Consider the following 14990-nt stretch of genomic DNA (forward strand, 5'->3'; position numbering starts at 1 on the left):
GGCGTCGCTTATTAAAAAGGTTGAAGACCACTGTCAACAGATTTGTTAGCTAACCATAATGCGGTCGTCGTTTGATTTGGTTGGGTCGCCGACTGCAGTAGTTTTAAAAGGTTAGATTTATTGAAGTAAGCTTTCTTCCGAAGGGATGTTGTTGTTCAATGAGATTTTATAAAAAGTAATTATTCAGATACACACGGGGATGGATTTAAGGCTCGGGCAAAAGAATAGAAACAGAAAGTTAGCAATGCAAAACATCGAATTTAAAATCCTAACATCAAACCTTTTACTTTAAACGTCATTTTGTGTCCAAACCAAAGCTGTTGAACCTTGACGCCGCTTTTTTGTACTTTTTACTCATTTTTTGTAAATCTAGGGGTGAGCAACTGTGTTTTGCTGCCGGTCGTGCAAGAAATAGAAAATGTTGTGTTGTGCCGGGTTAAAAAGAAACAATATGGGCTTTTGATTTCTTTAAAAAACTGTAAACCGTATTTGTTTCGTAACTCTATTATTGTGCATTGATATAATTATTATTTAAACCCTGGAAAAAAAGCCCAAACTCCTTGGCATTTTGGTTGGCAATAAATAGTATTTCAATCAGGGTTTATATTTATATGAGTAGAGATTTGGATGTTACAGAAAGGGTACAGAATTTTAAAACAAATATCTGTGTTTTCTACTATAGCATCTTTTATCACATAATTAGTATATATAATTTTTGCAATGCAGCATATATCTTGTTATTACATAATATAAGGTAGTGGGGTTTTACTTAAAAATGACAAGCATTGAACCTCGAGAACAACTTATGTCTGCTAAAATCAAATTGGAGCAAGCCCTTGGTGAAAATACCAAGGCCTATTGGGAGAACATGAAAGGCTGGTTTAAGCATCGCATTTCTAAAGAGGATTTCGACTCACAGTCTAGAAAACTTTTGCCAAAGGAAGAAGTGCACTTGCACAACATGTTCTTGCTTGCTGTTTTAACCAAATGTCATATGACCGGGTCCGCAACTTCCAAAGACAGTCAGTCGATTCACGCTGCCAACAAGGCAAAGAGAAGCAAAAAGATACAGGCTGTCAAAAGGAAATTTGACCACCGTTTTGTTCCGACTAGTGTTACGTCGAACTTGCCACCTGTTGTGCATATGGACATTGCTTCCAAGACGAAAAATGCCTCACAGGCTAATATTCAAGAACCTGTTAGGACTTGTGCCACCATGCTGGAAATACCGACAGAAGCCGAAATGATTGGATTGGTGTCGGTTATAGGATGGGAAATGGGCCTTGATGATGTTTCAGATGAAGCTATAAGCATAATGACCGACAGCGTTAAAGTTTTTTTGAAAAACATATTGACAGTTGTGTTTTCTCACAGATCTGCGTACAAAGTACATGATGGAAAAGTAAAATACTCTATGGGAATGGAAGCCCCTAATCCTTATTTGCTTACAAAAGAGCAGGGAGTTAACAATTTGTCGAGGGTTACTTTTGAGGAAACTGAACATGAATTAGTTCAGAACATTGCAAGATCTGTGCCTAGCACTCCAAGTCACAAAACTCCAGTTAATTTGTTTAGTTTAATGCGTGTTTTCACGTCAAAACAATACTCTATCTCTTTACCACACAGTGTTTTGGCATTTATTATTGAAAGAATTATTGTAAGCTTATGGCATCCTGACACTAACGATTTAAAAAATGACCAAATTTTAAAACAAATTAAGACAACCCACTGATACATTATATTACCTAAACATTTTAAAATAAGATTATTAAATTTCTGGATATAAATGTTTACGTATATGTATACATCATGATCCTGTTTTGACTGAATATTCAAAACAAATCTGTTTTAATTGCATCATTGTTAATTTGTTTAAAAACGATTTCCCACAAAGGCCAACATCAATATTTTAATCTAAATATGGTGGTCATTGTTAATGGTTTTTTTACTAAACATTACAAGTAATGAGTTATTCTGATTTAAATCATACACATGTTTAGAATGTTTGACTTGGTATATATATATATATATATACATACAATAAATCATGTGGGCTCAGCTTGGCAGTTTTAACCGTCGGGTAGGGCTGAAGTTGTGCAATCATTTCTTGATGTCTAATTGCTAAACCGTTTTTCCTTAGGATACTAGTTTACTAATCTTCGGCATGGAAATGCAATCTCCCCCTAAAACAGGTGGCACTGGATTGCCGTTGGCTCGAATAAAAATAATCATGAAGAGCTCTCCAGATGTTGATCACATTGGCCCAGATGCACTTTATGCTATGGCCAAAGCAACGGTATATTTCTTAATATATATATATATATGTTAGGCCTATCATACGTCCCTTTTTCTTAAGAAAAGTGAATGGTCCTTCGACAGGTAATTCTCAAATGTAACAATTTTACTTTCGTTTTACTTGCTGACAAAACAATGCCCTCTTTTTGGGTGCTGAAAATATGGTAGCCCTAACATATATATATATAAATTAATTAGGTGCACTATGCACAGATCTATAATGTAGCATGTAAATGAATGTCAAAGTCAAATATGTTTAGTAAAATCGACATCTTAATAATAGAGACATTTCGATGCATATAATTAAAGATGGTAGAATTGCGTAAATTTTTCATATGGAATTAAGGTGATGCCTATTTATTTGACCTCATTTGCTTTGACGGTTATTTTTAAGCTATACATATTTTAACATAAACAATTTATTTTGTGCAAATTCTTTTTTTTTAAGTTACGGGATTATATGTAATTAAGAATTATTGCAAAAATCCATAAAATAAAAATTGAAAACTTGGTATGAATGAATTAAAATGCATATATCTCGTCGTTGTGCTAAACGGTTTGCTTTTTTTGGGAAAGTGTAATGTAAACAATAATTTAAAAAAATTGGATTTTTAAAATTGCATAAACTGCAATTCATTTGTTATTCCTTTTAACGTTTTATTATTATTACAGGAAATATTTTTTTCTCTTTATTACAGGAGTTGTTTGTTTGTTACCTGTCAAAAAAAGCTTACAGAACTTCTGGGAACAGATCTGTTATTGATTACAAAAATTTAGCTGATGTGGTTAACAATGATGATATTTTTGGATTTCTGCAAGGTAATTTATTATTAACTTTAATAAACGGGTTGATTTACTAAAGTTGGATATTTAGTGTAAAATTTTTTGTATTTACCCTTGCCGTACATTTTTGTACAAACAGACTTTTTACTTATATTGATTTAACACTAAACTATGCTTATTTCAGTAACTTTGTAGAACCTATATAAAAGGGAATTACAGCTGGTGTTCAATGACTAATATAGAAATAAGTTCTTCTGGTACATATTTGTTAAACCAACGTTTCGGCTTAGTAAGACAGTAACAAATATATACCAGAAGAACTTATTTTTTATATTATACTATGCCTGGTAGCAGCAGCATATTTGTTCAATGACTAAATTGGTCTTTCAGAGGTGATTCCGCACAAAATCACCGTTCGGGAGTTTTGGAAGCTCAAAAACGCGCAGACGCAAAGCGGCGATGACGATACCTCCGATGAAGAAGGCTCAGGCGACTGACTTGACCAGCTGGCGCCTACTGTCGTTTCAGCCAAGCAAAGCAGCGCTATTCAAATAGGAATCGATTTCCTTGAACTTTACGGACCCTACCACCCCAGGGTGCCTCTTTTCCACGGATTTTTTCACTTCCGAGAAACGGAATTAAAAAATGAAAATTTTTGGGAAGTTTTGCCTAATGACGTCATTATGATGTTTAAAATAATTTTATTTTAGCTTCAAACATTTCATTAGGCTCATTTATGTTCTGTTGTACTACTTGTGTAATCTTACAAGACCTTCTCGTAGTAAAGGCTGCACCCTTATTTGATTCTAGTTAGCAGGCAGGAGCCATTTTTATTGGTAAAATAAATTAAACCAAGTTTCCGCGGGTAACGCCAATAAAGCAACTAAGGCAACGACTTTAATAGGTTTGGTTATATTTTTTTCCGTATATTAGTCAAAAACGACAAGTTTTGCTATGTTGCCGAATAACCGGGATTATACAAAAATTCCCGGGATTCGGGATTGTTAATTCGCGTGAAATCGCAGGAACGGGCCTGGAGTTTAGCGAAACGTGAAAAGCTCGAAACAATAGAATTTAAATGCAAATTACGCTTTGCTCAGCTCAGTGCAGCTGTAGTGTAAATGGGCCTTTATCTGTATATATTTTTTACGTTGAAGTGCCGAAAGCTAAACTTTGGTTAGCGTATGTTCAATTCACCTTTTTATGTTACATTTGCCGTGATATTTGACGCAACGTCTCGCATTATAAAGTTTGTCTGCATCCAAATTACAAATATCTTGATTCTGATGACAGCAAATGCAGGCGAACACAAGAGCATCGAAAAAGCATAAGGTAGAGTAGAGCCGTAGCTAAGGGGGGACGGTGGGGTACATATGTCCCTGGGCGCCAAGGTGCGGGTGCTCCAAAATGAGGCCACTTCTACTTTTATTAGAACTTCTATTAAAATTCGAATTGTTATACAGTTTAAAGTTATACAGTTACTGTAATAGAAAATTTGATTAAACATGGAGAAGGAGCGCCAATTTTATACTTTTCCGCCGGCCGCAAAATACCCTGGCTAGTCTCTGGTAGAGTTACGCGCACTAAAGGGACTAGGCTACGCTTTTATGGGAAAAAACGATGTTTTTTTTATTTAGTCGCTGTTGTAGAACGTGGGTTGCACCGAACGGTTTAAATATTTTTACTGGTAGTCTTGACTTGTAGGTGTTGATTAGGAATTGCCGATTTAGACAATATTTGCCCTACTAATCTTAAACCTGTACGAAAATTTCTCAACAAATTTTGTCCCAAATCAAAAGAACAACCTACATGCCGTTAAAACAGTACAGAGCCGAAGTCAGCAGTATTCTAATCAATTCATTTATAAATGTCTTCATGCAAAGCTAAAACGCTTGCCAAATAATATATTTTTGTTTCAGTAAATCAAAACTGAGCAAAATTACAGCTAGAAAGCGATGCAAACGCATAATATGGCGAGGAAACAAATTGCTAAGAAGTTTACCGTAAAATTACATAAATTCAGGTGATTTGCCTTATGATATATTTGGGTCAAGCCATTTAAAAGTACTGTTTTCATCGTTATCATGCCGTTAATTACTAAACCGAAATGGACTCCAGCCATTCATCCTTAACAATTTCCCCACTAGGAGCCACTATCTAACTTGCCCTTTTTCCTTTTTCTTTCGTCAGACTCTTCTCTTGTAACATGTTTACAAATTTTGTTAAGCACTAGCAGGGATCATTCAAAAATAACACTTTTATCGCTATTTATTGGAAGCGCGTTTACAAATTTCGTTAGGCAGCGATGATTTAAAAACAACACTTTTTATCTCTCTTAATTGCGCGTACAAATTTTGCTTGGCAACTGCAACATCTGCAATGGACATAAATATCCAACCAACTTTGTAAACCACACAACAGTTCACACGAACGTAATTGGGTTGTTAATAATTCAAAACGGTTGGCGCTGTCATGTTTACAAGTTACCTCTTGCATTGCGTTTCTCACATTAAAAAAAATTCTGGCATTGGCTAGGGCAGTGTTTCGCAACATTAGTTATAAATAGTTCGCTGCACCCCTGTTCGTATTTTTGCTGATTGGTTCACTGTAACGTTACAATAAACAAGATTGAAACAGAACATTAACTGTGCAACAAGGTTAACCCCCTCCCCCTTTTTTTTTTGCTTTGTGTTTGGGAAAGGATGGGTCAAGTATAATATTAACAACATTGCTTAACCTACCCTAACCCAAATAATGTTTGTTGTGGTAGACTTCTAGACAAGTGCCGAACTTTCAAACAGGTTTTGCAGAGCAGCTCGCTGTAAGTTTTGCAGATGTCGAACTATTTTACGGTTAGTTTTATGCCAAAAAGCGGCGCTGGTCTAGAATCCTACCACAACGTTGAAATAATTATTAAGCAATGCATAATATGTGGGTTAGGGTGTCGGTTAGTGTTTGGGTGTGGGTAGGTCAAGTAATATTGTTTAACACTATTACTGGACTCACCCAAACGCTAACCGGCACCCTAACCCAAATAATGTTCGTTGTGGTAGGATTCTAGACGAGCGCCCAAAAAGCATTGTAAAAACCGTTTATTAAACTAAACGTTGGAGTATGTCAATACAATAGGTACAACTTAATAAGTTTATTTTTAGGGGAAAGTTATTTGCTACCTCTACAGTTAAGTGCCATATGGGCTGAACTTTTAAAGACTTTAGTCTCAAAACGGTGAAGTTTGCTGAACAATTTTTACACACAAAGTTCTGAAATGAACAACATTGACAGTAAGTAAATATACAAAAATACCTGTACATTTGAAACATACATTCTTGTTTCTATACACCAAGTGTTAGACTTGAACTCTGTTATTATTATCGATATATATGTCATTAATATTAAATATCAATAAATATTTTACCCAACAAACCTAAAAGCTAAAACTGATAATAGTTGTACTTCCTGAGTGATTTCCGTAAATTGTGTCCGTGTTAAATTTATGCCAAAATTGTTTTTACCTAAATCCTGCAATAGATATGCCAGATATTTATAATAACTACAATAGCAACAATTTGGCCCAGATCTGTTTCGCACTTCTTAGTGTTTTTACTAACATCTCTGGTGTGCAGTAACTTTTCAGGTAACTCACAAAAGTGTGAAATCAAGGTTTTTGCACAGCCCACCACAACTCAAGTCTATTTTTAAAAACGAGGTGTTCATTTGACTAATTCACCGCTGTGGAAAGTATGGCAAGTGCATCCGCGAGTTTTTTTCAACATTTTTAAAGTTTGCCCTGAAAAAAATCTGAACTGCACCCCAAATATGTAAAGTGAGTGTGCGACATACGTTAACAGTGCGTTCTTTGCAATACAGAATGCATAGCAAAATGATAAAGTGTGCTCTGAAATTTAAAAGTGCCCCTGAGATGCACAATTTTGACTGTAGTTTCACCTGGTCACCCTGATTTTTTCGCCCGTACACCGGTGAGATTTTGTCGAGAACTGCCATACTTTCCAGACTGGCTAATTCAGGTATGCACGCAAATTTCCTAAAAAAAATCCTGTCTGCACTTGTCACAGTATACAGACTGATCCCTGATGGTATAACATGTAGGGTTTTTTGGGCCTTCACTTAACAAAGGCCCATTACTTTTGCCCTTCATGTTTCCATGTTAGAAAATGTGCGGCTTGATGGCAAAGTGGTTCTCATTACTGGGGCCAACAGTGGAATCGGCTATGAAACTACTAAAGACCTGGCAGCAAGGGGTGCTCGTTTGGTAATGGCCTGCAGGGATTTAGAGAGCGCACAACAGGGAAAAGAAAATGTATGTGTTTGTTTAAACCGCTTGTTTTAACTGCTTGAAATGACCAGAAGCTAGCCAGCACAAAAAAATGCCAAATGTTTTTTTTTGAAAAAATGTTTGACAAATATGTTTATTTCGCCATTAAAATTTCTTCAGCAATTTTGTGTGCTGGCTAGCTTTTTTCTTGAGATGCACATCTGTGTTCTCCAATAATATTAGTTTAGTTACCATATTGAAATGACTTAATTTGACTCCATAAAGAAAAGTGACTTGACTTGGACTTGGGTATTTTCATTAAATATTGTTTTTTTTGTAATTTGCTTGATTTTATCCTGAATATTGCTGGTAGAATGATTTGCCTTATTACTTTTGTGATGTTTGCTAACATAATATCCCTTAGAATCGGATAATTTTACTGATTTTAATACCATTAATTGTTCTTGTTGCATGCGCCTGTTTTATTGTATATAACATTTCTCCACCTACTAAAGATCACTAAATAGCATACGTCTCTTCTAAAAATTTTTGTTCTTTAACCAAAAGTTTAAAATATAGTTACATATATATATCAATAAGCATTTTGTTGAGTTTTTGATGTAATTTTAAAATGAATTTCAAAAAATATTATATTTGTTATTTTCTAAAACAAGTATGCTGGATTCTATTTTTATGTTTTTTGCTAATAATATTTATTGATTCACAGAGTTAAGGTGTTGTTTTTGTAGATAATAAAAGAATTCCCCGAAGCAGATATTTGTGTTTCAAAACTGGACCTGTCATCTTTAAAATCAGTTCAGGAATTTGCAGAAAACTTTTTAAAAAATGAAGATAAATTAAATATCCTTATCAACAATGCAGGTAAAACGTTACTAAGTTTGTTCTTATTTAACTTTTTGTCAATTTTCAAGTGAAAAATTTAAATGCTGACAGTCAATATATAGAAGCTTTAAAGAGTACTTGGCATGGATTTTTGCTCCATTTCTGTATAAAGCAGGGGTGTACAATTCAAACATGCAGTTGTGCCAATTTTTATTTTTCTTCCCATGCCAAGGTTTTTTTTTTCTCTTTCACAAATAATATAAAAAACATTTAGTTACATATGAAAAAAACACATGTTGGACACCCCTGGTATACAGCTTAAATTGTTTAGCTGACACAAGATTCTTGCTTGACACAAAATGTGCTTATTATTTTCCACTATCGATTAGTAAGTCAGCCAAACACTTCATTTTTTTTATTTTAACACCAATAAAATGTCTTAACAGGTGTTATGTACTGCCCACAAGGAAAAACTGAAGACGGCTTCGAAACACATTTTGGTGTTAACCACATGGGACATTTTTTGCTAACTAATTTATTATTAGACCTAATTAAGGTGGGTTTATTCTCTTGTAGATTTCCTGTTAAAAAACTAATTTCATTTTATCACTTAAATTTGAGTTACTTTCAAACATAAAAAAATGGAGTTTTACAACGTTGCAGAAGTACTGGGCTAATACTTAAAGTCCTTATTTTCCACATTAAAACAGATATCTAATATATAGCCCAGTGATTCCCAAACTGTGTTAACTAAAAGGCATACAAGCAAGCACTTTAGACTTAAATACGCAGTATTCATTACGAATTAATAAATTTGAGACATCTACATATAGTTTGTCATGTGTTAAGAGCTATTGTGAGATTACTCTATTGTTATTCTGTCAAAATTGTGCGAAATAGTTAAGTTTGTTTAGTGTGCCGAGGGCCAAAAAAGTTTGGAAATCACTGATATAGACTTAACTTTTATGTTAGGTAAATAAAATATATAACTTAAAATCTAGCAATTTAAGACCAAATATTTCTACTTAGTAAAATCTGCAACATTTTTTAAATATTTTCATTGAAGAAAAGTGCTCCAAGTCGAATAGTTGTGGTGTCATCGTCGGGCTACAAGCGAGGAACCATGAAATGGGATGACTTGATGAATGAGAAAGACTACCAGCCATTTCCTGTTTATTTTGACAGCAAACTTGCAAATACCTTATTTGCCCAGGAGCTCAGTAGAAGACTTGACGGTATCAAATTTACAATTATATTTTAAGTGTATTTTATTATATTATTTGGGTCACCTATTCTAAATAAAGGGTGCTTTGTGTAATGCTTTTTTTGTTAGGAAGGCACCAAGTTTTAAAAAAATAGCCTTTCCTGATATATTTTTGTGCATTGTTAGAAATAAGCAGGTGTATTTTCAATAGTATTAAATTCTGAAGTAGTTACAATATCAACTTACATTTGCTCTGTTGATATATAATAAAACATTTTAGGTTTAACATGTCCAACTTGTTACAAACTTGGGTCCATTGTGTTTGCATTACGCATGTTGTGTAGGTACTGGTGTCACATGCAATGCACTGCATCCTGGAATGGTGAAATCGAACCTCGGAAGGCACATGCGAGGCCCACATGTGCCACTGTACAGACGCGCCGTAATGTCAGTGACATTTCCCATTGCTCTGGCACTTTTTAAGACTCCAGCGCGAGGGGCACAGGCTTCTATCCACTGTGCAGTTTCACCACAACTGGAAGGAGTTACCGGAAAATATTTCAGGTTTACTCTAGATCTAAGATTTAAACAAGAATGTTCGCGTTATTTTTTTGTCTGATATCTAACACAGTGCTCTTCAACCTGTTTTGGTTTGGTGAACCCTTATAATTGTTGTGACGAACGCATGCACCCTGTTTACTTAAAAGGTAAACTGAGGTAAAAAGAGATATGAAATATATGCAAATCTATATAATCATGTTAATTAAACTGAGCGTAGCTGCTGAAGTTTTAAAAAACTGTCAATGAGAGTTCGATTATGGCTTCAGCCTGCTTGTGAGTACTAAACCTACATTTTTTTCTTATATCCTGAAAGTCAAATATTAATGGTTCATTAAAAGTTTGTGATGCCCTCTTGTATACCTTTTCGTACTGATTCACTCCCTGCATATTTTTGTGCATTGTACACACCGGTTGAAGAGCACTAATCTAACAATCATCTAGTTTGTTTTTTTTGTTCTATTTGCTGATGGTAACATTGGCAACGTCAGACTTCTACAATTGGAAATATCATTAAAAAAAAATAGAAGCAGTGTGGTGGTGTGTAAGTTACTGTGAGTTTTGTGACTTTGTGGCCATTTTGAAGTTGCTCACTTGCCTTTCTCTTGCAATAATTTTCGATTGCGTGTGAATAAAGTACTGGGTTTCTAATATGTGTGCTGCAAGTAATTGAATAGCAGTGTTGTAATGACTTAAGTCATTGACTTGACTTAAGTGCACTTAAGTCACTGTTTTCAAATGACTTGACTTGACTTAAGTCCTTTGACCAAAATGACTTGACTTGACTTAAGTGTTTTGGACAAATGACTTGACTTGGACTTCTGTCCTTTTGTCAAATAACTTGGGAGTAAATTAAGTGTTTTTCATTTAAATTTATCTCAAGCTTTGCACATAAAACACTCTTATTGCTGTATATTGTGTTTGTGTGTTTTTTTAGTTAAATTTTTGCTTGTAATCGGACGAGTTTACCAATTTTAATAGTTTTAACAATTTACTTTTATGTCAATGACATGACTTGAAATTCACTTGCTCTCATAACGACTTGGACTGGGACTTGACTTGTTATTTTTACAAAAGACTTGACTTGGACTTAAGTTATTTCAAAATGACTTGTTTACAACACTGTTGAATAGTATGGCTTGGTTTTGCTTTTTTGCAAAAGTTTGTTTTATGCAATTTTGGTGTCATAATTCTTTAAAAAAATACGTAAATATTTGTACCAAGAAAATGAAATGTATTTATACGTATTATTATAGAGCCACTATCTTTAAAGTTATGGATTATAACAAGTCATGCCGAGAAAAATAAACTTTGAAGTGCTTCAATAGGTTTAAAGAGTGTTTAGTTTAAATTTGTAAATTATTTTAAATTGTAGATTATTTTATATTGTAAATTATTTTGAATAAATAGTTATCTTGAACTTGGGAGTGTGACCAATAGAAGGATTTGAACTTGTGCATTTAATAGCATGCGCAAAGTTTTATGTGGCCTTACTCAATTGCAACTCTGCAGCCCTGGTTATCTCAATTCGCTTTTCAAGTTTAATTTTTTATCTTGTGCATATACATTCTCAGTTTTTCTTCCTGATTTGTGTGTGTATATATATTTTACTGCCATTTACTATAATTGTTCTTGTTATGCTGATATGATAAAAAACGAAGCAATACCAACATCCAAGAAAATTAACAAAATAAAGGCTCTGAGAAAAACATTGTTTATTTTGCCAACACAGAAGTGACTGTGCTGAAGAAGAGGTTTTACCCAAAGCTTCAAATGCCGAGAATGGAAAAAAGTTGTGGCAAATTTCAGAGGAATTGTGCCAAAGAGCTCTGGAAAAAGATGCAGACAAAGAACAGGATTCAGCTCCAGTTCTTTAAATTGTTGATTTATTAAAGCCTAATAAGGATATATTGCAAATAACAAGTCAGTGTTATTATTAAATCAATACCGATTAAGTGTTGTGTTTCTTGTTATACTCCCAGCTTCCTAAATATTGTCTAAATTTGAATATAATATTTTTCATACATAGCTTAATTCATCATTATCCTGCTTAAAATTTTTTTTTTGTTTTGCTGTGGCTTAACATGTGTTTAAATGTTACATATAAATGCGTTAAGCACAGAACATTATTACATTCTGAAGATATGATTTCCTTATTTTTATATCTATGTTGTTCATAAACAAAAAGTGTTTTAACTTTGTTTTGCTACTATAGTATTTTAATAGCAAATGTTTTGTTTTGTAGACATATAGCAAATTTGCTTAGCCGATACATAAATTATATTGGGCATATAATGTATTTATTCGATTGTTTCTTGTTTGATATAGTTGTATTTAACTAAGAAAATATGTAACTTGTCAATATTTGTTTATTATTATGATTCACCTCCACCTTTAAAGATAATGACATTTACATTTGCAGTATGTTTAATGCTAACAATATTAAAGTCTAACATTCGTTTATGTATAACTTGTATATACACATTATTTTATCTGTTGGTTGGTATTGTTACCACTCAAATGACAAGCTGTTTACTATACTTTTTACCTAAAAGAAAATTGGATAGCTCAATAGTAATATTCATATTTTATATTGCAACCGTATTTCATGCTGAACATATTTACAATCTTTGATTTTTCCAAATATATAACTTGCATGCATCTACCTGTGTGTCTTACTTCTCACTTAGGCAATAAATGAGTATCATCTAAAATAAACTCAGTATTTCTTGATTACAAATTGGTGAGACACTATGAAAAATACCATGGCTAAATCCTAAATGCGCAAAAAATTGTGTTTATTAGCTAAACCCCAATTTAGGTGAAATGACAAATTAGGCACACAAATTAATTACACATTGCTTGTGCTCACTATATTGGTTTTCATCTATATCAATAGGGGATCCAAATTTTTGGTTTGAAGAAGGGCCATTGCAAATTCTATGGGATGATGTCAGTTACGTAATAACGTTGCCTCACAAAACAAAATTTTTCTCTCAAACACACTTTTATAATCGAAGCCTCTAAAATGATAGTTGAGAGCCGAATGTGGCTCTTGGAGTCGCAGTTAAGAAATATTGATCTATATAGACTATAATTATTAAAAGTTTATGTAATGGGGGCCAATGACTCCACAGCTGCAAGGCTTCATATAAACCACATATAAAGTATGTGCCCACTGCCCAGCCAAAACACGCACTTGTTTTAAAGGTGTAATACACCATATAATGGCTTAAAAAAGTTGCCTGGGAAGGTTCTCCCTGGTTTAAATAGTCAATCTAATTATGACATGCTACATAATCGCCTTTTAGTATATCAGGCACCAGATGGTAATCTGTCTTATTAATTACTGTTGTTGGTGCCAATCTGAAACTTCAATGAAGTACTGTATTTAAGAACACCTATATCAATCTATATTGAATAAAATTTTCTTTGTGACCTTTAGATCTCTGGCAACTTCTGTTATTATTATTGTGTTGACATATTTATTCTTTCTTATCTAATGTCAGTAATTAGTATTAAATTTTTCAGGATTTGTTTGTAATTAATTAAGTTTTTTGTCGTTCTTCCACTAAAAATATTTCTTGCACATATGTTTTTATGTATAGATATAACTGTATGGAGCATTATATTTGTTTTAAAAACAATGAATGCTTTTCATTGAGTATTGTCTAAATAAAGAATACACATACAATATATATAACTTTTATTTGCCAAACAAAAACTAAGAAAAAAATAAAACAAAGATAAAAAATATAAAAATAAAAACTGCAATTTCATAAACAACAAAAAATATTGGTCATAAGAACACTGATATGCTTCTTGCCTGACAGCAGCCAAACCTTTTACAACAGAATAGGTTAATTTATTTCGAAAACTGCATGTAATAACCTGTCAAATTTATTTATAAATCAGTTCTTTTTAATTGTCCTTTAGAAGTAATTTCTATGCAACATCCTGAAACAAAACTCCAATCGCATTTCGGAATTCAATCATTTCGCCTTCAAGTCCACAAACCCGTTCCAATATTTCATTTAAACAGTGGAGTTTGGTTTCCAGCTTTTGGTTTGTCTCCTCATATTGGACGACCAGTCGTTGTTCGAGTCCGTCACAGACCTGATTCACCATTGACGACATTCTCACTCGAAATTCTTCCACTAGTTGTTTATCGGTCTCGCGTTTCAGCTGCAAGTCTTCCATAATATTCTGAACCTTGGCCATTACCTCTTCTTGCAGCTGTATTGGCTTTGATTCATCTAAATTCAGTTGCTGTTGAGCATCGCCTGAAGAGTTTACCATTCCTTCAGGTTTTAGTCTCGTTGTTGCGTTTGTTTCTGATTGATCAATGAAATTAGTTTGTCCTTCCATTGTGTTTACAAGAAATGTAGCTTTAGTGTTAAATCACAGTATGCGAATTTTACCTTCTACAAACAAAAGTGTAGTAGGGTATATCAATAATTGGCGCTGGTATAGAATCGTACCACAATTATTAAACCAACGCACAATATTTGGGTTAGGGTGCGAGTTAGCGTTTGATGGGTTTGGGTGGGTCAAGTATTCATTATTTAATAATAATATTTGATCCACCCTAACCCAAATAATGTGCGTCGTTAGGATTATAGACCAGGGCCAAATAATTTATTAAACAATTTGTACAGTAGATACAAAAAAATACGTAATTATCTAACAGGATCACGTGGAATAAAAGTCGAGGCAGATAAATTTCATTCTATTAGAAACAAAACTTCTAGCTTTACTGTAATGTATCTTGCGAAACCTTAAACGTCCAAGTAAACAAAGTTTGGCATTTTTCAAGAATCCCACCTTTTTTTACAGTTAATGAGATGAGTTGTTAAAATTAAAATTACATGGGAAATAAATATGAGAGAAAATATATTATCAGAATACTTGACCAACCTGAATCGCGAACCCACACCCCAAAAGTCTAAAACCCCAGGACACAAAATTATTGTTTTTTTCGGCGCTGGTCTAGAATCCTATCACAACGCACATTATTTGGGTTAGGGTGGG

The 14990-nt window shown here is 33.6% G+C and overlaps 4 protein-coding genes across 4 annotated transcripts; 3 read left to right on the plus strand and 1 right to left on the minus strand.

The window, feature by feature from the left end:
• The first annotated feature begins 723 nt into the window (after positions 1-723).
• On the plus strand, positions 724-2041 carry LOC146137027 (transcriptional adapter 1-like). Its single transcript, XM_083395368.1, has one exon. It carries the CDS (start codon positions 776-778, stop codon positions 1730-1732), a length of 957 nt encoding a protein of 318 aa, XP_083251494.1. The 5' UTR covers positions 724-775; the 3' UTR covers positions 1733-2041.
• A 78-nt stretch (positions 2042-2119) lies between these two features.
• Positions 2120-4333, plus strand: LOC146137028 (chromatin accessibility complex protein 1-like). Its single transcript, XM_083395370.1, has 3 exons — positions 2120-2296; positions 2994-3114; positions 3469-4333. The coding sequence occupies exons 1-3, from the start codon at positions 2165-2167 to the stop codon at positions 3573-3575; spliced, it is 360 nt and encodes a 119-aa protein (XP_083251496.1). The 5' UTR covers positions 2120-2164; the 3' UTR covers positions 3576-4333.
• A 1816-nt stretch (positions 4334-6149) lies between these two features.
• Positions 6150-12565, plus strand: LOC146137029 (retinol dehydrogenase 14-like). The gene is made up of 7 exons (XM_083395125.1): positions 6150-6362; positions 7251-7399; positions 8104-8236; positions 8644-8753; positions 9264-9432; positions 9746-9965; positions 11692-12565. The coding sequence occupies exons 1-7, from the start codon at positions 6347-6349 to the stop codon at positions 11834-11836; spliced, it is 942 nt and encodes a 313-aa protein (XP_083251251.1). The 5' UTR covers positions 6150-6346; the 3' UTR covers positions 11837-12565.
• A 1118-nt stretch (positions 12566-13683) lies between these two features.
• LOC146137030 (uncharacterized) lies at positions 13684-14374 on the minus strand. The gene has a single exon (XM_083395887.1). The coding sequence runs from the start codon at positions 14325-14327 to the stop codon at positions 13905-13907; it is 423 nt and encodes a 140-aa protein (XP_083252013.1). The 5' UTR covers positions 14328-14374; the 3' UTR covers positions 13684-13904.
• Between the last annotated feature and the right edge of the window lie 616 nt (positions 14375-14990).

This window comes from Ascidiella aspersa, chromosome 8, assembly GCF_963924565.1.
Source record: "Ascidiella aspersa chromosome 8, kaAscAspe10.2, whole genome shotgun sequence".
Lineage (NCBI taxonomy): Eukaryota > Metazoa > Chordata > Ascidiacea > Phlebobranchia > Ascidiidae > Ascidiella > Ascidiella aspersa.

Excerpts from the sequence above, each read along its gene's own strand:
- LOC146137027 (XM_083395368.1), top strand. The coding sequence starts at position 776 with ATGACAAGCATTGAACCTCGAGAACAACTTATGTCTGCTAAAATCAAA.
- LOC146137028 (XM_083395370.1), top strand. The coding sequence starts at position 2,165 with ATGGAAATGCAATCTCCCCCTAAAACAGGTGGCACTGGATTGCCGTTG. Across the intron at positions 2,297-2,993 it reads ATGCTATGGCCAAAGCAACG|GAGTTGTTTGTTTGTTACCT; the intron begins GTATATTTCTTA and ends TCTTTATTACAG. Across the intron at positions 3,115-3,468 it reads TATTTTTGGATTTCTGCAAG|AGGTGATTCCGCACAAAATC; the intron begins GTAATTTATTAT and ends TTGGTCTTTCAG.
- LOC146137029 (XM_083395125.1), top strand. Across the intron at positions 8,237-8,643 it reads TATCCTTATCAACAATGCAG|GTGTTATGTACTGCCCACAA; the intron begins GTAAAACGTTAC and ends ATGTCTTAACAG. Across the intron at positions 8,754-9,263 it reads TATTATTAGACCTAATTAAG|AAAAGTGCTCCAAGTCGAAT; the intron begins GTGGGTTTATTC and ends TTTTCATTGAAG.
- LOC146137030 (XM_083395887.1), bottom strand. The coding sequence starts at position 14,327 with ATGGAAGGACAAACTAATTTCATTGATCAATCAGAAACAAACGCAACA.